Source organism: Centrocercus urophasianus, unplaced genomic scaffold (genome assembly GCF_019232065.1).
Source record: "Centrocercus urophasianus isolate 14NV4802_14NV808 unplaced genomic scaffold, USGS_Curo_1.0 seq_1211, whole genome shotgun sequence".
Classification (NCBI taxonomy): Eukaryota; Metazoa; Chordata; class Aves; order Galliformes; family Phasianidae; genus Centrocercus; species Centrocercus urophasianus.
In genome coordinates, this window is record NW_024884378.1 from 1,496 (window position 1) to 25,939 (window position 24,444).

The 24,444-nt window shown below is 52.8% G+C and overlaps 2 protein-coding genes across 2 annotated transcripts; one reads left to right on the top strand and one right to left on the bottom strand.

Moving 5' to 3' along the window:
• The first annotated feature begins 643 nt into the window (after positions 1 to 643).
• On the top strand, positions 644 to 6,472 carry CXCR5 (C-X-C motif chemokine receptor 5). Its single transcript, XM_042811165.1, has 2 exons — positions 644 to 1,271; positions 5,060 to 6,472. The coding sequence occupies exons 1-2, from the start codon at positions 1,233 to 1,235 to the stop codon at positions 6,134 to 6,136; spliced, it is 1,116 nt and encodes a 371-aa protein (XP_042667099.1). The 5' UTR covers positions 644 to 1,232; the 3' UTR covers positions 6,137 to 6,472.
• Positions 6,473 to 9,269: 2,797 nt separating this feature from the next.
• Positions 9,270 to 24,412, bottom strand: BCL9L (BCL9 like). The gene is made up of 7 exons (XM_042811164.1): positions 23,119 to 24,412; positions 20,701 to 20,823; positions 19,238 to 19,448; positions 18,654 to 18,738; positions 15,861 to 18,249; positions 14,798 to 15,064; positions 9,270 to 13,760 (listed from the first exon to the last, which is right to left on the bottom strand). The coding sequence occupies exons 1-7, from the start codon at positions 23,603 to 23,605 to the stop codon at positions 12,601 to 12,603; spliced, it is 4,722 nt and encodes a 1,573-aa protein (XP_042667098.1). The 5' UTR covers positions 23,606 to 24,412; the 3' UTR covers positions 9,270 to 12,600.
• Between the last annotated feature and the right edge of the window lie 32 nt (positions 24,413 to 24,444).

Below are 24,444 nucleotides of genomic sequence, written 5' to 3' on the forward strand. Positions count from 1 at the left end.
TTCCTACTATCAGGAAACCTTGTACAAGTTAACCTTTTTTGTTTGTCGTAATGTACAATCAGTTCTCCAGCTAGAGTATTTATCTGCAGCAGAATGTCAGAGTTCAGCCAGGAGCTGCTATGCACAGGCTCCAAAACAGTCCTCAAATTTTATTGTTGAATTTAATTATAGTTTTACTCAATTATGGGTCGCTTACCTGCTAGTATCCTGTAAAATGGCATTGTTTTTAATTTAACTGTATTTTATCTCTACTTATTTTTCGTCCATGTTTTCCTCTCTGTCACTTTTCCTACATTTAACAGCATAGCATCGCACGGATCCAGTGCTTCATCTGTGGTAGCAATCACACAGTGCAGTATGTACTTGCAAGGGAAATTGTTGCCTGTGACCTCAGAGTGCATTCCCTGAAACCTGTTCATCCCCAGCCCACTTCTAAGGGCTGGACTCACAGCCTGGGAGACGCCTCCTGCTGAGAACCACAAAGAGACAAAATCCAATAGTGACTGCCAGAGTAATGTCACCTTCCTCACCGGTGTGACTCCTGCCAGCCTTCTTGCTCAAACAGAGGCTCCAGCACGCTTGTGCCTGCCTTCCTCGGATTAGAAACTTTCAGTTAACTTCTCAATTCGTTAGAAGCCTCTGCCCTTCCCCAGAACTGCAGTGCAGCCATTGCAGCCACTGAGGCAGCGCTTTCCATCAGCAAGGTCTGCACTGCAGTATGAGCGCAACAAGGGGTGAAGCGGCAGGAGGAGATGGAGAACGGCTCTAGGTCCCTGAGGCTGAGGCCAGGAAGACCCCAGCAGAGGATAAAGGTGATGCAGATGTAATTAATGGTGTCTGCAAAGTGTTACAAACCTCCAGAGGGCATCCAGACCTGGTGAGATTTCGGTGGGGCACAGAGCTTCAGGTAGCCCTGGCCTAGGACAGCAGCAGCCAAGAGCACTGGAGGTTTGCAGGATGGAATTATGGACCTCATGGATCCTTCTCGTTACAGGCCAAAGGAATGTGGAGTTTTCAAGCTTCACTGTGAAAATCAAAACACTTAAGAAAAAGTGATAAAGCGAGAGGCCAATCTCTACAACATATAGGTCACCCTTTACTTGGAGCTCATTTGCCTTGCAAATACTGTATTGTTACTTGCTGGGTCCCTCCCTGCTCACTTAAATGACTAACTCCACCCCGAAAAAGAAGAACTTTTCTGACCTGCTGGAGGAGAGGCAGATCCTGACACCATGGGGCCTGTCAGCTACTCATCAGAGACCTACGACTTGGTGAGTTTGGCCTGACTTGGCTTGTTGGAGAGAGCAAGGGGGTAGAGCTGGCAGAGCTGCGGGTGGGCTGAAGGACCTGGTTGCAATGTCACCATCTTCTCGTGGCTTCTGTTAGGAGCAAGAGGACCTGAGCAATTACTTACGTCCATGCAATTAGATTTTATATCCCTTAATTCTGGACTTGAAGGATGGAGGAACTTAAAAATGACACTGTTGTGTTTGTGGAGCGCTAATGCAATGCAACCCCTGACAGTCAGGGGGTGCAAAATGTTCCTGTGCTGAAACCCCCAAATCCCCAACTCCTGTGGGAATGGCCAGAGCCTCCCCAGGACAGCCTGGCCGATGCCATCTTCTGCTCCATGCTGCCCGTTGGTCCGAATGCTTCCCAGCTGGGATCCCATAGGGAAACTCAACTCTGCTGTCAGCACAGCTGTTGGCATGGACACAGCGTAAGGATAAAGCCTGCCTTCTGTGAGCAGGCTGCCCGAGGCTTCACTGGGAGGGAAATACTTAACTTACGAGAAGGGAATTAGAAAACGAGGAAGATAAATTGCAGACACTTCTTCTGAGACTGATGACAGCATATTCTGCCCCGTAGTTCTCAGAACTAAGGTTGCAGGTCAAAGACAGCAGCTGTACCTTTTAGAGCGCATTGTGCTGCCTCAGGGGAAGTCCACAGCAGTGCTATCATTAGCCAGATTCTATAACGTTGCAACTCAGAATTTCTGTTTTCATATCGTGGCTCTTTGAGGCAGACCTCAGTTTTTGTTTATTTTCTGTCTCGGAGAGAAATGCCAGATTTAATTTTTACCTATTTTTCTGTCTCTTTCATATACAACGGGGAAAAAAGAACTAAGTGGGAAGGGGCCTCCCCTATCCTTTTTATTTGTTCTAATTTATCCAGCATAAAAAAGCCATGGCAAACAGGGTTTGTTCCTCCCTGTGACCATAGGTCACACAGAGCAGCGCCACGTGTGGTTTGGGGGTGCCGCACATTGCCACATGCAGTGATTGCATCCACAGCGTGTCCAGAGAGATCTGCAAAGGCCTCAGTGCTGTTCTAACAAAGCAATGACACAAACCTGCACTAACAGGAGAGGACCAGCTGACCAACAGGACAAATGCAGGCTGAAAACAATTGGCATGTTTGCACTGAGTGGGCATTTATCTCAGTATTGCCCAGCAAGTGCAGCAGGAGCCCTGACCAAGCTTTGCAAAGTTATGACCCCAATTCTCCATAGCAAAACAACTTTGCCTGCTTAACCTTCCCTAGCTGCAGGCTACACAGAGAAAAACACTGCAGAAGGACCACTGAGATCTCCGTGTGGTCTTCCCTGGTACTGAAGGCCAATTCTTATCACAGGACCAACGTGGCTCAAGAGGCAAACAGGCATCAGCATGGCATGATGCTCTTATGTATGTGTTTCTCCACTTCAGCCCCTAGAGAGCTGAGGAACAGGATTGCTGTCAGTAGCTTGCAGAACTGCACACCAATGCGGGCAATTTCTGTTATAAGGCTTTGGGAATGCGAGATGCTTCTCCTGGCCCTGGATGGGCTAGAAGGGAATGAGTCACTTGGAAAATCCCTAATAGCACACAGACTGCTGCTGCTCTTCTACAGGCAAATGTTTTGACTGCTGGCAGTTGTGCAAAACTGAGAAAAGCAGCTGACGTGCAGAGGAGGCCTGCGTGACTCTGCAGTGTGGGATAGAGGGGATCCCTGAATGTGACAGGATCGTGCCTCCCATTGCACAAATGCACGCATGCATTGTACTGCTTAGTTTCAGGAAAAGGCCCCACTTCACTTTTGTGTTTCCCCAGCAGAGCACACACACAAATTGCTCTGGCTGTTACTACCTTTGTGAAGGTGGCCACGTGTGGACTATTTCCAGGTCAGGTGGCCACATGCTTCCAGTCTTAAGGGAGCAATCACAGCACAAGGTTTGGCTTGTTGCATTCGGTGCATCTCCTGCAGCTCTGGTCATCTGCCCTTTCAATCTGAGCCTGGATGCACACGTTTCATCCTTTCATGTTCATCTTCAACTCATCTCTGCTTGCTCCCACCCACACTCATTGCTCGGAGATGCACATGAGAGGATGCCTCAGATACAGCTCTGCTCACACTTCCTCTGCCCGCAGCGAGTGGCTTACAGTAAGAGCCCTACCTGCCATCTTATCTGCAATCAGATGGTGGCTGATAGTGGCCTCTGCACCTCCAGCTCTGACTGTAGGGTGACACTGGAAACCATTCTGCAGCCAAAGCCTTTTAACAACACACGCATCTCTCACCTGCAGCTCCAGCATTCTGGCCAGCACACCCATCCACCCATCGTTTCATTTTTCCCTTTGAAACTGGAGTTGTTCAACCTCTCTCCAGTTAAGCTATACCTAGTCTAACTTGTTCCCCTTGGGATTCTCCAGCATAATCACTCCAAGTCCTGAGCAGCCCAGTTTGGTCATTGTGTCAAATTGCTCAGTGAGGTGGCAGATGCCCCGTGCCAGCAGACAGCCAAGGCTGGACGGGGCTGTGAGCACTGCTGAGCTCTGGGTGTCCCTGTGCACTGCAGGGAGCGGCACCAGGCGGCCTTTGAGAGTCTCTTCCAACTCAAACCATCCTATGATTTGACATTTTCCCCAAGGAATTGCTTACCCTGCTACCTTTCACTACCTGAAGATCACCCAAGCCTTTTGCACACATTCAGTAATGCTCTGTAGACTTCGCCTTCTCCAACACCCCCAGGCTCCCCTTGAAGTCACACATGTGGTTTCAGCAGTGCAGCAGTTTGAGTTGAGCACTGCCACATCAGCTCCTTACCTGAGAAGGTTGCTTGCAGAGGCATCCAGCACATCACACGGGGAAGGCTTTTAACTGAGAATAAACGCGATCACCCTTTCTAACGAGGTACAGTGCAGGACTTGAGGTTACTTGCAGTCACTTGACTTAGCACATGCAGGGAGAGGAGGAAAGGGCAAAAAATTCCCCCAAATTAGCTCTAAAGCTGTCTAAAGCAGGGCTGGTATTTTTAGATGGGAACTTTGGCTGCCGAGTGAAGGCGCAGCAGGTGCAAACAGCCACAGCTGGCAGTGAAAGGTATGAAAGCAGCAAGCAAAGACTTCCTCTGTGGTTGATGCCGAAGTCTCAGGGCTGGTCTCCAGAGAGGCTGTGGGTGGGGGAGTGCAAAACAACTATTGTGAAGCTCTTCCCGTTTTGTCAGTGATGGCTGAGCTTGCCACAAGCCTCCCGTGCTGAGTGTACATCTGAGCCCTTTGCTTTTGTTAGCAGCAAGTTTCTGCCAAGTGCCTGAGGACAGAGCATGCCCACCATCTGCAGCAGCTCTGCCACGCTTTCCTTACCGGCTGTCAGCCCAAGGTCTGAGTGGTGTTTTCAGATTCTGTTTCTGGCTTTGACTGCAATTAATTCAGAACCACAGAGTTCATCAGCAAGCAGATTTCCCTTCCCAGAATCATGCTGGTAGCTGTGGCATCCCAGTTCCTCTGATGCATTCACTCCTCCAGTCGTTTTGTACCTGTCAGCAGGCAGGACAGGCTGTGCTACAGATAGGTGGGAAAAAAGTCAAAGAGTTCTGTGTGTTGTAAAAAATCAAATGCCTCCAGCAAATAGCTCAGCAAAAAACAGAATTGAAAGTGGTTCTGCTGGAAGCCAGAGTATCCCCAAGTGTGCTAGCTGGCAATTAGGGAGTGTGCAGCCCCTCACAGGGGGAGATTTCGGTGATGGGGTTCTTGTGTTCAGAAACTGCCCTCCTGTAACCAGACTCTCTGTTCTCCAGAGCCAGGTGGAGCTGAGCGGTTACTACGAGGCTGAGAACAGCACTCCTTCTTTGGAAGGCTACTTTTGCTTCAATCCGGCCTCATCTGTGGTTGGCAACCAGAGAGACCCCTTCAGGAAGGTCTTCATACCGCTCGCCTATCTGCTTATGTTCGTGTTGGGAACTGTGGGCAATGCCCTGGTCCTTGTCATTTTAGAGAGGTTCAAACGCTCTCGAACAACCACGGAAAACTTCCTCTTCCACCTCACCCTGGCCAACCTGGCACTGCTGCTCACCTTCCCCTTCAGCGTGGTTGAAAGCCTGGCTGGGTGGGTATTTGGGACTTTCCTCTGCAAGATCCTCAGTGCGGTCCACAAGATCAATTTCTACTGCAGTAGCATGCTGCTGGGCTGCATCGCGGTGGACCGCTACTTGGCCATCGTGTACGCGATCCACACCTACCGCAAGCGCAGAGCTCGCTCCATCCACCTCACCTGCACGGCCATCTGGCTCTCCTCCCTGCTCCTGACCTTACCCGATCTCATCTTCATGGAAGTCTGGACAGATGAGAGCAACCGCAGCATTTGCTATTTTCCGGAGGCTGGGATTCATGGCAACAACGTGTGGCTGGCAACTCGCTTCCTGTACCACAGCGTGGGTTTCTTCATGCCCCTGCTGGTCATGTGTTACTGCTACATGGCCATCGTCCGCACTCTGTGTCATTCCCAGCGCCTGCAAAGGCAGAAAGCTGTCCGTGTAGCCATCCTGGTCACCGGTGTGTTCCTGCTCTGCTGGAGCCCGTACCACATCGTCATCTTTCTGAACACTCTTACCAAGCTAGAAGCCTTCACCAAGAACTGCCTGCTGGAGGATCAGCTGGACACCGCCATCATGGTGACGGAGGCCATCGGCTTCACGCACTGCTGCCTCAACCCCATCATTTATGCCTTCATAGGAGTCAAGTTCCGTAATGACTTCTTCCGTATCCTGCACGAGCTGGGCTGCATGAGCCAGGAGACCCTACAAGAGATCCTAGAGGTGACAAGGAAGGGCTGCGGAATCGAGTCTGACAACACCACCTCCATCTCCACTTTCTAACTCAGAAAGGTTGCTGCAGGACCGAAATGGCCTGCCCAGTAGCGTATGTGCTGTGTCCCAGTCCTAAGTTTTACAAGTGTCCCCACCACTCTCTTCATTCCTTGGGAAACCGAGGTCTGATAGCCACCTAACACCCAAATCCCACCGCATCGCTTCTGTGGTTCCTTCTGGTTACATATGTACCAAAATCTGTCTGGCAGCTGTTGGCAAATGCCGACTGTCCGATTGTCTCTGGCAGGGATGGAGGAACCAAAGCAGGTTGAGCCTGTTGTTGCCACATCTCCATCACCAAACTGACTGCAGGAGTCCTGTGCACAGAGCCAGATGCAAAACTGAGTCACGGGGCGGGGGGGAGGGCAGGAAAAACGCACAGCCAAGTGGAAGTGGAGCTGCATCAGTGAGTGAGGGCTGAGGAGAGGACAAAGCAGGTTCCCATCTCACCTGCTCACGTCACTGAAGACATGCCCAAAGGAAGCAGTGGGGGACAATTGCCATGGTAGCTAGAGCAAGAGATGCGGGTAAGACCATCAGACACAGAGCTCATCCCAGTGACAAAGGCCACACGGTCTGTGGATGGAATATTGCTCCTCCTGCTGCATGACGTCCTGCCATCCAGTCACAGCACATCGCTTTTCCCAGCACAGCTCACCCCAGGAGGCCTTGGACTCGAGTTTGACTGCTGCAAATTCCTCTCCTGACATCAGCCACATCCTTCCCTGTTCACTTGATTTGTTCACAGCGACAGCGAGCGACTTGCTGAAGCAAATGCCTGAGTATGCAAAAGCTGTCTTTTAAAGATGACTGTCTGAACAGATGGCTCAGTCTTGTGACTGAGCACGGAGAAAATGAACCACACATCTTTGTGAGGCTGAAGGTGTAACCTTTTTTTTTTTTCCCCTTCTTCCTTTTGCAGCTCCTTGTACATCGCTTTGTGCATTCTGCACCACAGTATGGTAAAACATAGGAGACGACCTAATTTGTATCAGTTCTGTTTGTTTTCAGTGGGCTGAGAGGCAGTGCTGCATTTTGCTTAGAACCGTGCTTTCAGATATCCTTGCTCCACCTGCACACACCAGGGCCTTTGGGCATGGGGTGCATCCAATATCCAGGTTCACACAGAAAATCCCTGCACCATGGGCATCCAGCAACATCAGCAACTGATCCGAAACAAGAGTGGCAGCTTTATACCATCATTAATGATGGCACTGCAAGCTGGCACGCAGGGCAGCCCCAACAGACTTGTGCAGCTTGCTGCTTCCTACTAAGTCTTGTCAGAGAAACATATCAGCAGGTACACAGGGTTGCTTCCTTACATTTTTCTCATTAGCCAAGCATTGCTTTGGCCTCCACTTAATGACAGTCACACTCACACTGTCATACGAGAATGACCCCAACCACTGCAACACATTACAATCTGCTGTTCTGCTCACTTCACTTGTTATGCTTAGTTAGCACAATACCAGTGTTGCCACTGCAGGAGGCATTTTTGTGTCTAAATCACCATATCCTCACCATATCTTGTCACCCTGAAGACAGCAGGCATCACAGAGTGGGTCAGGTCAGACTATGCCAGCTGAGGCAGAGGTCTGAATGAGCTGCTTACAGATTCTGTCCTGACAAGGAAACTCCTGAAATGTAAGGCATTCACAGAATGAACAATCCCCCAGGGCCCGGCCCAGCCCTGCAGAGCATCTCCTACAGCAGCACGCTGCTTCCTATTCCCCGTGATGCTCAGGGGACGTCACTGGGGAGTTTTAGCAGAGCACCCTGCCCCACACAGCGGCCGTGGGGCCGTGACAGGCAGCAGAGCGTGCACAAAGCCAGTGAATGCATGAATGAACGCGTGCCTGGGAGTGCTGCAGAGCTGGGGCTCCCCACCCGCCCTCGTGCAGCTCGCTGTGACTCACGCAGGGTTTCATTTTCCTTATCAAGAAGAGGACCTGCATCCTCACAATGATGCCCCAGTGCTCGCAGCTGGGCCCCACGCCGTCACCCACCGCTGCCCAGGAGGGGTGGCTGGGAGCAGGTGTGCTCAAACAGCGCTGGACGGGATCCGCAGCAGCAGGGAACAGAGGAAAATGAGGCTGTTTCTCACTGACAGCAGTTGAAGAAGAGCTGCTTCAAGCCACAGAGGCGAGAGCAGCCATGTCTGACACACAGCCCCACATCGTGGTGGCAGCTCTGCCCCACACCGCCCTGTGGGCTGAGACCAAGCCGTGGGGCTTTGGCAGCACAGACGTTTGTGAGCAGCCACGTTCAGAGATGAGGCACAGAAAGAAGAGAAATATTTCATTGAAAATCTCTGACCTTAGCTTCACAACAAGGTCACATAGCCCACTAGTCTGATGGCTTTGTTGCCCTTTTTACCATTTTAATAAAAACATTAAAGATTAAAATGTTTTGTTACTTACATACATTGACTACATCCTGTATTCTGAGGGCTGCTCTGAAGTAATGCCTCCTGTTTTATGATGTCAGTCCACCACATCAGAGCTGCATGCTGGTGGTGCAGCAGTAGAGGTGGAACCTTCCCACCAAGATCCACTGCATGTTGCTGCTGTGTGACAGATGGCAGCAGAGGGGCAGTCTGACACAATGGTGTCTGACATGGAAGTGAGGATGAAGCAAAGGTGTGGAATTGAATTCCTCCACGCAGAAAAAATGGCACCCACTGATATCCACTGACGCTTGGTGAATGTTTCTGGAGACCAAGCAGAATGCATTGCTCATAGTAGGGACTTTGTTGGAAAAATAGCACATTTTAGCCGAGAATTTGCTCTATCAAGCAGTGTTACTGTGCTCACTGTATCAACTGCAGTTTACATGGAAATATATAGGAGGCATTACTTTCAGAGTGACTTATGGACATGCAGCCCAGGGAAGCCAAAAGGTTGGACACCCACTGGTGGTACAGCAGAGGATGCGACAGAACAGCACAGCCCCAACTTAGGCAGCAAAATCCTCCTTAGGACAAGGAACCACAGGAGCTGCGCGGTCGGGCCATCCACTCCATGCAGACTATGGGAAGCACCTCCTGCTGACTGCTGAGAGCACAACTTCCCAGCAAGGAAGCTCCAGCTGCGGTGAACAACCCTGCAGGACATCACACAGACCACGGACATGAGGCAAGAGGTCAGGTTTTGAAATTTGTCTTTTTAATAAAAAGGCACCTATAAAACAGGTCAATACATTACAGGCAGCACAGATACCCAAAAACAAGCCTAAAAATTGTTTCAAATAAAAACCAATAAGATGTCTTCACATATTGTATTTATATATTTATATTTATATATATATTTATATAATGGTACAAAATGACTGGGGAAGTTTCTCCATGGGATGATAGAGAACAGGTCAGTCACCATTACCTCAATGTGAAAGCTAATTCCAGGTGCTTGATTATTGGACTGAAAAATGCTGTTTCCCAATGATTACTTTTTGGAGCTGAAAAAACATTGCAACGTCATGGTTAAAACATGGGCAAACCTTTTGCTGTGATTAGGTGGAGTCAGTACACAGAACTCAAGCTGAGATGCTGAGCAATAAACTACGAGACATGAGAACAGACACAGCTCACAGCAGCGGGCAACCAGCTGAAGGCAATCTGCCCCGGCCTGACAGGGTCAGTGCTGCTCTCGGGCACGGCTGGGAGCAACGTCCAGGCAGAGGTGCTCCACAGCACCTCCTCTCCCCACAGTTCACCCATCACAGCAGTCAGGGTAGGGCTGGCTGGCTTTAGGGCAGCACGATTTTGCAGAAGAGCCCTGACTGCTGCTCTGCAAGTCCGCAGCTCTGAAAGAATGCCAGGATTTCCCTTTTGTATACAGGCCTGCTGAGTTGAAAGGCTTTACTTCTTAGTTATCACTGGAGGACAGGTCTCCCTCCTGCTGTCAGGCTGCCCAGGGTTTGCAGGGAACGTACCGGCGGGCAGAGATCTCAACGGGGCCAACAGAACAGACCAACAAAAACTTTCCTTGTACAGAACAGAGTATGGCTTAAAATTAACTGAGACTAGCTGGTGGGTGATGAGCAGGGCAGGGGGCTGGCAGTGGTGTTTGGATGTCTACAAGCAAATACTGGCAGCCAACATCCCAAGGTGCAGCCAAGAGAAGCCACAGCCATTCAGGCCACTCAAGTTGAGAAAAAGCTGCATACGTTCAAGCCACATCCTCCCACGTGAAATGCTGAAATGCACACTCTGAAAGGATGGAGAACTCAAACAGCTACAACATCAGGTCCAAAGCACGCTGACTTAGCCCTGGGTTAAGTTAGCCCTATTCCTCTCTGCTCTAAATGCCAAGGCAGGGGTGAGCACTTTGTTCCTTTAAAATGATGCTCAGTCAGATTGCAAACAGCACAAAGCACGAGAGCAGAGTGAAGTCCTTTCTGAAATCCAGAGCTGCACTTCCACCCTCGTACAGCTCTCTACAAAATATCCCATTGGCTCAAGGTATTCCTCATTAGATTAGATTATGTGGCTACATCTCGTTACAGATCTGATCAACACAGCCACAGGTTGACATTTCAGTACCCAACAGCTTTTTCTAGCAGCTTGCAAGATGACACAAAGTTCTGCCATTCCCTCCCTACTTGACAATCTCCCTTTTCTTCTGTGGTATCTAACAGGGAAAACTGAGCGCTGCTACAAGAGAGGTAGTAAGCAAAGTCTGGCTTTGCAGAGATAATCCTCCAACTGGTGTTCATGTGGCAATCAAATGCCCTGAGTTCACAGTGGGATACCCATGGGGTACACCATGCTGGAATGGGGTCCTACAGAGATCCAGATACCCTACGAGTGCAGAAGGGCACGTGCTTAATCCTACAGCCCCTTCAGAGAGCAAACACAGGAAAGAACACCAGTGCTGCGTGCAGGAAGACCTTACAAAATGGAGGATGGGAAGGGTGAAGCACATCCAGAAAAGCCTGAGTTGTTCAAACAGCTTCCACCAGAGCCTGGGAATAAGAACCTCAGCCTCTTCTATCAGAAACTTAGGGCAGCCTGTGGACGGCTCGTGGCACGCAGCTGGCATCGCACAACACAGCTCTGATTCAGAAGTGCAGCATTGCACACAGGGACAGCACCCTGCAGGCACTCAAGGCCAGGTGGGATGGCGCCCTGGGCAGGCTGAGCTGCTGGGGGGCAGCCCTGCCCATGGCTTTGAGCTCCCCTCCAACCTGAGCCGTTCTGTGATCTTCAACAGCAGTGCCTCCCAGTGCAGTAGGACAGGGCTGCTGCAGAGAGCTCAGGGCAAGGAGGAGCAGGAGACCCCTGTGAAAGCCTGGAGGAGGGCAGTGTGAGGAAGGAAGACCTGGGAGACCAACTGACAGCAGAGGGAGAGGGGATGTGGCATGGTCATGGAGGGTGATGGGTGGCAAAGGACTGGTGTAAAAAGGCTGCAAAAGAGCAGGGTTCCCAGCTAGCCCCTCCTGGAAGCACAAGAATGAAAGTTCCAGCTCAGCTCAGAGTCTCTCCATCCCTACACACCGCCCTGCATGAAGGGAAAGGGAAGGCCCAGAGACAACACAGCTGACGGAGACCTTCAGGCCCAGCATGTGATTACCAACAGAGCCTGGATCATTGCTGCCTGTGTCAGCTGGCTGGCACCCTCCCTTTCACAGCCAAAGCAGCAGTGACAGCTGCATCCTAAGGAGCTGCAGCCAAGTGAGCACTGTTCCAGTGGCCGGGGCCACAGCTCTGACCTGCCCAACGGTCCTCAGCCACCAGCTGTGTTCTTGTGCCCAGCTCAGCCTCCACAGGGGCCTGAGATCTGCATGGAGCCGAACACCCTGCACGAGCAAACCACTGCATCACCAAGAGTCGCTCTACGATGGGATCTCCCAACGCCCTGCACACCCTGGAGGATCCTCCTGGCCCACCAAGGAAAGCTTTCAATCCTTGTACACTGTTGCCTTTAGCATTTTTTTTCTTTTTTTTTTTTTTTCTTAAACATGTTTTGAGGCTTCTATTAAAACACAGAAATACAGAACAATTAAAAACCAGCACAAGTTTTGCCTTTCTCAGCGACCTATTTACAGCTAGTTCCCAAAACCCTCTTACACAGTTTGGTTGCTTAAAAGGAAAAAAAGGGAGAGAGAAGGAAACAAAATGACAAAACAAACAAAGAACTAAACAAAAACAAGGAAAGAAAAACATTTGAAGGAGGAAAATAATAAACTGCCACAGGGTCTGGAAGTCCCCGGTCACCACACAGGGTTCAAAATTAACAGCCCCACTCCCAGTCCCTCCACCCTCTCCTTCCCCCCCAAAAAAGAAAGGAAAAAAGAACAAAAAAAAAAAAAACAAAACCAAACCCAATTCACATCAAGTTTACTGCACATCTGGTTTTCTGTATAGAGGCAAATCCGATATGAAAAGCATCCCACTTGGTGTCCTCCTCTGGCGTCGGCCCCCAACCCGCCCCCAACGAAAGGTTTAAAAACATCTGTACAATCAGGCCCATGCTTTAGAAAGGCAGGTTAGCCATGTTCCCCGGCCCGGGGATGTAACTCATTTGGCTGTCCAGGGAGACGCTCCTCTGCCTCATCTGGTGCGTGACCATTAGGTTCTGCTGCGGTGGGGGTCCCATGAGAGAGCCCTGAGGTGACATGATGTGTCCTGTCTGGGCATACATCTCCCCCGACACAGACATGCTCCTCTGCTTGGCCTGCATCAGCATGAAATTCTGCTGGGCCATCAGGCTCTGCTGCGGAGACATCATGCCCTGATGCATGCTGTTGCCCATCATGCCTTGCTGGGGCGGTATGCCTGTCCTGCCCAGCATGGGCACTTGTCCAGGATGGCACATGGGCATGCCGAGTCCCCTCTGCACGCCCTGCTGCCCCGGAAGGCTGGGGGCATTCATACCTGGCCTCACGGGGGGCTGATCAGCCATCATGTTCTGCAGGTTCATGAGGTGGAGGTTGGAAGGCTGCGATTTGGGTGCTTGGCTGTCACTCTTGGGGAAATACTGCAAGGTGCTGCTTGGCTTCTCCGACGGGATGATCCTGGAGAGGTCAAACTCGGGGATGCCTGTGGGCGTGGGCCGGATGACCTCACTGAGCTCAGGATCGTTCAGTACCGATGCCACCCCGGGGAGCACGGCTGGGTAGGGCTCGCCGATCCGAGGAGGGATGTTCTTGCCCATCATGTGCTGCTGAGGAGGCATCTGGCCGGGCTGCTGGGTAGGAAGGTCCTCGGGTGGCAGTGACATTCCCGGTGGGAAATGCTGCTGCATGCCAGGGCCACCTGCCCCACCAGGGGCCATGGGCATGCTTCCTGCAGGAGACTGCATGGCGTTGTGGGGCTGCTGCATGCGGGGGAACACGAGCTGGTTGGAAGGAATCATCTGTGAACTGTTGGGCACGGGGCCGCACTGCTGGTTCAGCGAGTCCTGGGGCCCTGGGGGCAGCATCATGGGGTTCTGGGGGGGCACCCCCGGCCCCGGCGCACTCGGGTGCATAGGAATGTTGGAGCCTAGCGGGTTTGGGGAGGACATCATAGAAGTAGGGGGTGGTTCGTGGGAAAGAGGCTGCTGACCAGGCAGGTTGATTCCCATGGGGCTCTGGGAGGATCCAGGTCCCACGGAGTTTAAGTGCAGCTGATTCGTTTGATTCCCTGTCACACCTAAGGAGAGGAAAGAACAGAGAAGGGTTAATTCTGCCCACAGACCTCCACCCTGTGGAGCCCGCTGGGACCCACTGCTCAGAAAGCCCTGAGCTCCAAGGAAGGGGACGCAAGAAGGACTTGCAAAGCATCAACATCCAACAGAAGAGCTCCGAAACTCAGCTCCCCAAGCCCACAAACAGCACAGAATGATTCCAGTTTTGCTCACTGCAACTCTGCACAGAGGAGTGACCCTTTAGCACAGCTCCTCCTGTGATCACACACTGCTGAGTGGCAAGGAGGAACAAGGCAGAAGTGCCAGCATCCCAACACAAGTGCTATCCAGGAGGGACAAACAGGCTCATCAGTACAGCAGAGCAAACTGTTCACAAGAAGGCTCTGTTTGGAAGGCAGTACATGCATTTGCATGTTCGTGGCCAAACCAAATGACTCCTTAGCAATCAAAGAGTCAACAAGTTGATTTTTCACTTTGAAAACCACCGAAAATATTTATCAAATAGCTGCAAACCCCAGCATCAAGTGGTACAGCCTGCTGGAATTCCCCTTCCCCTTCATACCGAGCACAGAAGGCAATCATTTGCCTTGCTGTCCCCATCAGTGCCACCAGCTAGCGAAGCGTATCTGGCTGTCGCTTACTGAAATCACAACTCTGCTGAGATACAGCCCTGCTTGTGCAGGCACCTGGGCTCCACTGAAAACCACCAGGCTCCCAAGCCCTGCTCTGAGCATCCCTCTCCCACTGCAGGTTCCAAGCAGCGGCCTTCTGCCTCATCCTGGGCCTGAGATCTCTCTATCTGCAGTGAAAACCCAGGGTCAACACATCCACACTGGGTCAAAGATGTTTTGAAAGCTTCCAGAGCTCGTGGGAGAAGTGTGCCAGACTGGGTGACGTCCATCCAGACAGCACAGACAAGCCAAAAGCTGATGGACACAGTGTGGAGAGGTGAGCCAACAAACAAGGGCAAATTTCAGCTGTTTGAGAAGGAAGCTGATGAGGGAACACACCAACACAGCAGCCCAGCCCTACAGGCACATACCTGCCATACTTCCAGGTGGAAGCATAGGCCTGTCTGGCAGCAGCTCATCGTCAGAGGTGGCAATGGTTTTGATGGCATTGTGGTAGAGTGGTGTGGAGCTGGGCATGGCATACTTGGACATCTGAGACATCATCAGAGAAAGGGGGTTCTGGGAGGGGGATGGATCTGGAGAGGAAGTAAAAGGCATGTTGGGGTTCATGGTGCTAGAGGCTGGTTGGTTGCTGGCTGGTGCAGAAGAACTACTCCTGGGCCCAGAAGGGAGAGAACCTGCAAGCAAGAGAGAGCACAGCTTAGCACTGCACACACTTAGCAGCTTTTCCTGTCAGACAGCAGCCCTGTTCCCTCCTTACTGCCAAACAGCTGGCAAGCCCTCAGGACTCTGAGGAGGCTCACACTCCAGCACTGTGATGGACTTCCACTTCAAACTGCCCATGACTTTCCAACTCAAGACACATCTTTTTCTACCTGTATCACAGAGCACGAGCTAAACTATAGGCTGCACCATTTGCCTTTCAGATTATTCAAAAAAGCCCTTATTGGGATCCCTAGGGAAAAAAAAGTACTCCTCAAAAATTAGGCACGAGTGTCTCCCCACTCCTGGGAGACCATGCAGACATGGGGGAAAAATGGCCTAGCAAAGGGGTGGCAGAATGCAAACACAGACCACAACAAATATAACTCTTGCACTGTTTCAGTGCATCACTTCCATGGCATCCACCCCAAGTCCTGCAGGTAGCACTTATCCAGGCTTGTGCCTGACATCTCTGCTGACTGTCAGGGAAGAAACTGCTCTGCTGTGCCAGAAGGCAGGGGCTGCAAACGCACTCTGGGCTACCTGCAACAAGCAGCCATGTGAGCAGAGCAGGAAGGAGAGCAAGACCTGCTTCACAGGGTACAGAAAGAATGAGACTACAGCCAGTCCAGGCAGGTTGGATTTGGGAGATGTGTGACCAGTGCTGATCCTACAGAGCTCTGGTCACAGGGTGCTTGTTGCAGGATTCTGGATGCTCACACTCACCAAAACACACACGCAGGCACACTAGCACACAAGATACTGACATACCCTGATCCAGTCCTGCCATGGACGTGGAGGAGTTCATGCTGAGTGTCTGCTTGCTCTGGTTGACTCCTGGGCTGGGCATTGTGGGTTTGGGAGATGGCACCCAACCCGGGGAAGGAACAGCCATAGAAGGGGACTTGAGGCGGCTTGGTGAGCCAGTCGGAGAGCGGACATTAAGTGAGGAGCTCATCACCTGGGGAGACTTCAGGGGCCCAGACTGGTTAGAAGGCGGCATGCTGACCATCTGCGATGGCGTCTGCGGGGACTTGAGGTTGGCAGAGGGTGAAGTGACCAGTGGGGAGTGCACCTGGCTGAGGGTGGGGGACTTGAGGTGACCCATGCTGGGGGAGTTCATCTGGCTGATGTTGATGGTGAGGTCGGAGGGTCGGCGGCCCAAGCCACGGGAAGGTGCTGGGTGCATATTGGCCAGGTTTCCCCCTTGTGCAGGAGCGGGATTGGAGGCTGGGGGCAGGGGGATGTGGCTGAGTCTGGTGGTACCACTGATGCTTCCGACAGGCATGGCGCCCTGCTCAGGGCTGAACATGTCTGAGGCATTGCCCATCTCCTGAGGCATGTTGGGGTAAGGTCCTTGCCCACTTGAGAAACCTTGTTGTCCTTGGCTGGGGAACTGGGAGGGAATCATCATTTTCTGCGGTCCCCCCAGCATTGCACTGCCATTGCCATTCTGAGCCCTTGCCCTGGCCAGCTCCTCAGGGCTCATACCCTGATGGGCCATCATGTCAGGGCCCCTCATCTTCTGAGACATCATCATCTGCTGCTGGGGGGTCATCTGCACATTGAGGTTCATGTTCATGTTCATGTTGACATTCATGTTCATGTTGAGGTTGCCAGGGCCCATGGGTGCGTCCATGTCCCGAAGGCCTGACTGGCTCATAGGGGGACTCAGTATCCCACGAGTTCCTGCAAAATCCATTCCCATTGGGTTGCTGCTGAGGTTGTCCCCTGCTATCTGCCCAGCAAACATGGATGGATCCATCTGTCTGTGAGCCTGTATCATCCTCTCCATTTCCATACCCTGGCTCATGGAGTTGCTGGACATCCCCATGGGCCTCTGCATTGCCACCGGGCGTTTCTCCATCAGCTGGTGCCGCAGAATCTCCTCCCTGGCACGTGGATTCATGAACCTTTCAGGGTCCCCCTGCCCTGATGGGTAGGGCAGGGAGCCCTGTGGGAAGTTCCCAGGACCTCCCATCGGAGGCAGATCATCACTCCACCCCATGCCAGGCCTGACCGGCCTCTGCATGGCATTCATGGGACCAAGAGCATCCAAGGGCATGTTCTGCATCCCTCCAAAGCCAGAGACTCTCTGTATTTGATTTCCGGGGAATCGTGGCCCTGGGAAGGGTGGCCCTCCTCTTAGCTGCATAGGGTCCTGCACGTCCATGGGTCCCCGCAGCTGGCTGCCCATGCCTGGCGGCCACTGCTCCCCAGGCTTACTGTGGTAGGGTGGGGGGGGGCCACGCATCATCATGCTGCCCATAGATTGTGGAATCATGATTTCCTGCATGGGTCGGCCATGGATGCTGATCTGCTCCTCTTTCCGGCGCTTCTCCTCATAATACTCTTCCTGCAACTTCCTCCAGGCCACTTGCTCTGGTGTCAGGCTGTCCTGGTTCAGCCGCTGCATCATCATGTTCATCTGCTGCCCCATGTCAGTGCCGGGGTGGTGGGGCACCTCGTGTTCCAGGCTGGGGCCACCGAGGCTCTGGGTCTGGGAAATCATGGACTGCAGAGGCTCTTCGTACTTCTTCATGCCGGCAGGGGGTGCGGGGGGCTGGGCAGGGGCAGCCTGTGGCTGAGGGGCAGTCCCACCCTCACCAGTGCTTTGGCTGGACTTCATGAACGGCTCAGCCTCCCCGCTGCGCAGCAGCAGACGCTCAATGTCCCGCAGGGTCTGCAGAGAGCGCTCTCGGTGCTCCAGCTGCTCCTTCGAGAGCCCTTCCGAGTTCATAGAGTTCCTGGAGCCCAGACCTGCCTGCCCATTCCCCTGCATCCCTGAGCCAGGGCCCTCCCCAAGGAGGTTGGAGCTGGACGTGGCAGAGTCCACTTGCCCAGGCTGCATGGTGGTGGTAGATGCAGTGGGTGTATTGGGGTGGTTACTTCCAGGCTGGTTGCTGCCGCTGTTGTTTCCTAGAGAGTTGGGAGTCAGTTCTCTTCGGACATCTTCACTCGTGCCCTCCTGGGGCAGGCTGTTGGGTGCAGGTAGGGCTGTCTGACTGATGGCCTGAGGTGGAGGAGGCGGCTGCGGTGCAGGAGGCTGCGGCTGTGGCTGACTTGCTTGAGGTGCTGGTGGCTGAGACTGGGGAGTGTTGGCAGAAGGAGGGTTAATCGGAACCTGCTCAGCAACTCCCAGCACTTTAGGAGCTGGCGCCTGATAGAGAAAAGGGAAGACAAGGTGAGAATGAAAATGCTCTAGCTATTCTTCCCATACTCTATAGGAAAACAATCTGAAACACGCCACATGGCAGCTCTGCCTTCATTCCTCATGGGGAAGAAGCAGGCCCCATCACGTGGCCTGGAAATACACAGTCATGTATTCTGCCCACGTATCTGCGGGGCCACATATTGTGCTCCAGCCCCAAATCTTCACACTTTACAGTAACCAAGACTCATTCTGAAGTGGCTTCAAAGAAAAGCACTTCCCACACTGCTGAAAGGGAATTCTGATTCCCTGTTCCTCCACAGCTAAGCCAGGAGCTGGGGGAAACAGCCATGTCAGAACGGAATGGTCAGCAGCGCTTGCCAACAGGAGCATTTGGTCCATGGCCAGTATACCTGGTCTAGCTTTGCCCGTGGGACGTTTTGCTGATGATAGGCCAGAATGGAGTCAGCTCGGCCCTGCAAGACAGCTTCCGCAGCTCTGGGGAGAGAGAATCAACCACTCAAGATCAGACATTGTGCCCCATCCCGGGCCCCAGGCACCACCTCCTCTCTTCAGTCCTATGGGAACAGGGAATTCTTAGGAGGTCAATAGGAATGGGGGGGATATTCTCAGAGTCCTCCCACCTGTCCTGCACAGGCCACAGTGAGGTTTTCCAACTGAAGATCACCTGCCTTGGAATTTCCCTCTTCCCATGTCCTGTGCTGGGCCTTCTGCTCTGCTTTGTGCCTGCTGCTCCATGCTGCCCTATAGGTGGCTGTTTCCAAGATGCTCTAACACACAATATATGATCTAGCAAAAAGCCCTAAAACTCAGTCTTGCTAGACACGATGGCTGAGACAATGCAGAACAGAAGTGAGGAACTGAGTGCAGGACACCAAACGTTACTTGGCATTCCCTGCAACAACCCAACCCCACGGATGCCCCCGGATCAGCAATCCTCACTGCTCTGGGTGAATGGACAAGGTCTGCTGCTTACGTGTTAGCAAGGTGCGTTGTAAAGACGTAGACGAACTGAGAAGGCTGCTTTCCTGTTCCACCACCTCCACCTCCCGCGCCATCCGACCGTAAGCCTGGGGCAGTACCATGAGGTGTGCTGGAAGAACTGGTCTCATTCAGGTTTGGCAGCGGGTTGGACCCTGGGCCAAGCTGCGAGGCCGTGGACATTGCAGGATCTGCTACATTACAATCTGTGGGAGCACAGGACAGGAGTTACTGAAGCCAGCGCTGCAAGAGAAGCAGAGCAGCTGCTGAGCGGCACTGCTGTCTGGACCAGAATGAACAGAGATGGAGGGAAGCAGGAGGGCTCCCGGCACCACCAGATGGCAGCACCCGACCAGCAGTCCCTGCAATCTTGGTGGCCAATGTCCCCAGGCACCTGAGCGGCCCAACTCCTCCGTTGGTCTCTCCTTCATCTCAGGGTGGCCCCAGGCTCATCTCATCTCCCTTCCCGTGGTGCTAACAACAGGGACCCGGGTAGCAGGGGAAAAAGGAGATGCTTTTCACTGGCGATAATTATTAATCATCATTAATTATTGAGTAATATTCCTAATTAATATTAATAAGCATTGTAATTAACAGCAGCATTCATTGCTTTCCTCTTGCTCAGCTCCATACACACACTGTAGCCACTGAGCCAGGCCCGCTCTTCTCCTACCAACAGCGAACACTCAGACTAGCAGTCAGCCTGGGGCAAAGCAGTGGCACTGAGGGACGTGGGCAGTGGGCAGCACTGGTGGGCAGTTGGACTGGATTGGTTGGACCTCAGTGATCCTATGATTCTGACCAGCAGGCAGGAAAGTCTCGCAGTCCTGCCTTCCATCCTGGCCCTGGTGAACCACACAGAGATAAACATCTCAGGGAAGACGGCTGCTGTGCGCTGGCAGGCATTAAGGCCACACGTCACACAGCTTTATGGGCATGTTTGCTGACTCACAGTGATACCGAACTGCCACACAAGGGAGAATACTTCTTCCAAAGAGAAAGAAACAGCCGTATTTTTTCTAACATCTCGCACTCTGGTGGACGGGAAGAGATGGAAATTAAAGCAACCAGATCTGAAAGTTCACAAAATCTTTACAGCTACATAACCTCAAAACATCAGCCTGAACTTTAGGTATAGCTAGCTGGGCCTCACTAATGGGCATGGCTGGAAAAAGAACTGCCTGCTCACACTGGCCTGCTCAGCTCTGCCTGAACCACTGTCAAGACACCAGGAGCACCCTTAGCCTCATATGCACAGTTGAAGGTATCTGGGCAGCATGGACATCCAACCTCAACACCTTCCCCCTCCAGCATCTCAGTGCATCTCCACAGTTGTTCTGTGCTCCCACACCTCACTGTGTGGCTGCAGATACTCTCAGAGCACAATGATCAGCCACACTCCCAGCAGAGATCTGGATTTATTCAAGATTCTGGGCAGGTAAGGAGGTAGGCACTCACTGTGTGCACTGCTGATGGGTTTGTCGTCTTCCTCGCTGTCTGGCCCAGAGCACCATTCGTCCCCACTGTACGGCTGCTTCCTTTCCAGCACGCACCGCCGCTTGCTGCGGGGAGCCACCTCGCCTGCAAAGGACACAAGAGTCAGAAGAGCTGAGGAGAGCTGCCAAGGGGCTGAGAAGGCTGGGGCTCTGCCTGGCTGCAGTGAAGGACGTTGGGGAAGCACGGCGTGCAAGGCCAGGCTCTTTAGCTTGGAGCTCACCAAAGCCCAGGCTCAGCAATCATACCCTGCAGGTATCTGGGCTGGCGCTGAGACATCATCCCCTGAGTGGTGGTCAATGGGCAGCTTGGGGGTGGCGAGTCAAGACCCCAGGTGGCAGTGGGACCCACGCAGGGCTTGGCCATGCTGTCAGACATGGCCTCCTGTACTCTGAGCACTGTGCCAGAGCTGCAGCACAATCCCTTCCAGCAAGGCCTTGTGAGAGGCCCGGGCTGAAAGCCCTTCAGCAGCAGCCCTGCTTGGCCTGAGGCACTGCCCACAGAACATCTCTGCAGCCCACGCTGGGCCCAAGCTGTTACCCTTTGGCTGAGGATGCTGGCACCTCGCTGAACCCAAGGATTATCTTGTAGGCACAGCCCAGATGCTCGCTCATTGAGAGAGGCACAGCACCGGCTAAAGGGAAAGCACAGTCAGTGCTAGATGTCTGCCATTCAGAAAAACAGTCTGGCACAGGAGACAGACAGGGAGCTTGTTAGAGGCCTGCTAGGTTCCTCCTTCCCTCGCCAACTCCCACAAGACAGATCCTGTGAGGAGACCTCCCAGGTGCTCGTCTTGCCTGGTACCAGCAGAGCACTAAATCCTGCAGCTCCCCACCCAGCTGGCAGTCAGCGCTTGAGATCACTGCCTCATCCCTGTCCTCCTCCCTTTCTCCACGCGTGCACTGGCTCTGCTCTCCACAGGTCTGCATCCCCACATGCACAGCCATCCGTCCTCCCAGACACAGGACTGCACGGCTCTCCTGATGAAGTACTGAGCAAGGCTCTTTTTTTGTGTGTTTTTTGTTGTTTTTCTGCCTGGACAAGGGCTTCAAAGAACAATCAGTGGTGAGAAAGTTCATTAAAAGACAAGTAAAACCTGAAGATGTTTACAACCTTGGTAGGAACAAGAGACACAGACTCTGCTTTTCAAAGCCATTCATTGGGCACAGCCTTTACACTCTCTCTAAACTCAGATGCTCCCTTGATTTCATAGCTCAGGTTGGGGCAGCTTGGAAAGGAAACAGCTTGCCCGAAGGCACCCAGGAACCATAGAATCATAGAATAGCTTGGGTTGGAAGGATCATGAAGCTCCAACCCCCTGCTGCATGCAGGACCACCAACCTCCACATTCAGTACCAACCCAGGCTGCCCAGGGCTCCAACCAACCTGGCCTTGAACACCTCCAGGGATGCACGGGGCATCCACAGCCTCTCTGGGCAGCTGTTCCAGCACCTCACCGCTCTCATAGTAAAGAACTTCCCCCTGATATCCAACCTCAATCTTCCCTCCTTCAACTTAAAACCATTTCCCTTGTCCCAGGGTTAGGGTTAGGAACAGGGACCAGATGACCTTCAAAGATCCCTTCCAGCTCCAAGGATTCTATGATCGATAACTTCAGCTCTGTGTTAACTCCAACGTAACATATCTGATCACTCTTTTGTACATAATCTAGAGGTTTATGGGCCATATTAATGCAAAGTGTTAGCGAATTGCAGAAGGATTCCGGCATTCCTGCTCGTGTTATTTCAGTAGATTTCCTGTGTCACATGGAGCCACTGGGCACCATGCTCTGTGAGATGCAGGAGAGCACAGGGAAGGCTGGCTGGGACAGGGGAGTCAAAGGATTTGGAAGTACTGACTCAGCCCTTTTTTAGAAGCCAAGTGTTTCTACACAAGAGTTTCATCCACATGTAATGAAACCACAGAGCTGCTCAGACAGCGACCCTTGCAGCAGCACCTCATTAACCAGGTGAGGAGCTGGGCAGCTGCAGGAACACCACAACGGCAGCTCTTTGCCAGCAGGGAGAAGACACAAAACAACTAACTCTGTCCTGAGCTGAAAGTCTGTACGTTGCAAAGCAGAGCTGCTCAGAACAGCGTAGGTGAAGCAGGCTCTTGTTTAGCAGGCCTCAGAAGCCTATTCAACCCACAGTTTCAGACTCTCGATGTAACCAGCAGTTTAAGAAATGACAGTGCTCAGCCACTCTGGTCCCAGAACTGCAGATGAGACACGTGGTGATGCACAGGCTGCTGGGGTAGCTCCAAAGAGAAGGGCAGCATAGAAACACAAGCTGCCTACAGCTGCTCCCATCCCCACTCCTGCCCAAATGCTTGGAGCAACTGAGAGAAGGACTTCTGAAGCACAGTTTAGGAGCACATTACCTTTCGATTCCGTGTCCAGCGACGGGGTGCCAGCTTCTCTCTGCTCTCCAGAGTCCACTGAGATGCTCCGTTCCCGTTTCACCTTGCCTTTCAAGGAGCTGAAGTTCGGGACAGTGTTCTGGCTGTTTTTCAGTCCAGAGTTGCCAGGGGAGATCTGGGTGGCCTTGCCGCCATGGCTGCCTGCACCCACACCCTTCGAGCCCAGGTTGCAGGTGGGTGCTTGGCTCACGTTGTGGTGCTGGGCTGGGGCACCGCTGCTGCCTGCCTTGCCATGGCTGGGCAGTTTGTTGTCAGGGTGCATTGGATTGGCTGAAGCGTCCCACAGCACCAGTGGAGGGAGCTCCCAGGCCCTTCTGTCACAAACCTGCAAGAGAAGAGGGCAGAGGGTGAGCAGCGTGCCCCACACAGCAAGGCAGAACCCAGAGCTGCTCATACGATATCGCTCAACCTGCAGCTCAGCACCAGCCCTGGGCACTGCTGTGTGCATCCCTCACAGCTACCTTCAGTTCCTGCATGGGACAGGCGCTGTGGGACCACAGCCAACCTCATCTCAGGAGCACCAGAATGGGCTGCTTAGGGCGCCCATCTCCAACTTTAGGGATGCACCTCTTGAACAAAGACCTGTAGCATATTCCTTGCTAAAGAGTCTGACGGTGCTCCTGCAGAACAAAGAGCATCCCAGTGAGAACTGCTCCTCAGCTCTCCTGCATCAGGGCCTCACACTGCCCTGCCACAGCCCTGTCATTACTCTTCTTCCTGCCACAGGAGAGTCTGGGGAAGGAAAGCAAACCACGTGTTTGGGGAAGCTGAGGTATCCCTGTCTACTTGCATACTTCTATGTTGTTTGCATGACACCCTCTCCACACAGGCAAGAACCTTTCCCTTGTATAGGCACACGCATTTCCCAGCACGCAGGGGTTACTGGGACCACGCTCCTCCCATCTAGACTGAGCAGCCCAGATGCTGAGCACAGATTTTTTCTGCCACCCTGGGACAAGCAGCACTAAACTCTGCAGCTCTAAATAGAACACAGTGCCCAGCAGCACCGTGCACACCACCTCCAACTTGCTGGTGATGGCTGCGAGGCACAGGCTGCATCTTGCAACTGACTGCCAGGGAGCTTCCTGCCTGTAAAATGGACTTCTCCACACCTGCTCCCTGCAGCAGGGCTGGCTGGTGTGCAGCAGTGTGCAGCAGTGCCTGGCAGAGCAGCATGTGGCAGGAGCCCTACTGCACAGCCCTAGAGCACACAGCCCTACTGCACAGCCCTACAGCACACAGCCCTACTGCACAGCCCTACTGCACAGCCCTACTGCACAGCCCTAC

What these genes read in the sequence shown, in the direction of transcription:
- CXCR5 (XM_042811165.1), top strand. Translation starts at nt 1,233, where the DNA reads ATGGGGCCTGTCAGCTACTCATCAGAGACCTACGACTTG. An exon ending in CATCAGAGACCTACGACTTG is followed by an intron (nt 1,272 to 5,059) that starts GTGAGTTTGGCC and finishes TCTGTTCTCCAG; the next exon opens with AGCCAGGTGGAGCTGAGCGG.
- BCL9L (XM_042811164.1), bottom strand. Translation starts at nt 23,605, where the DNA reads ATGCACACAGCAGTGCCCAGGGCTGGTGCTGAGCTGCAGGTTGAGCGA. An exon ending in ACCCATCAGCAGTGCACACA is followed by an intron (nt 19,449 to 20,700) that starts GTGAGTGCCTAC and finishes GTGCTCCCACAG; the next exon opens with ATTGTAATGTAGCAGATCCT. An exon ending in CACGGGCAAAGCTAGACCAG is followed by an intron (nt 18,250 to 18,653) that starts GTATACTGGCCA and finishes TTTCTCTATCAG; the next exon opens with GCGCCAGCTCCTAAAGTGCT.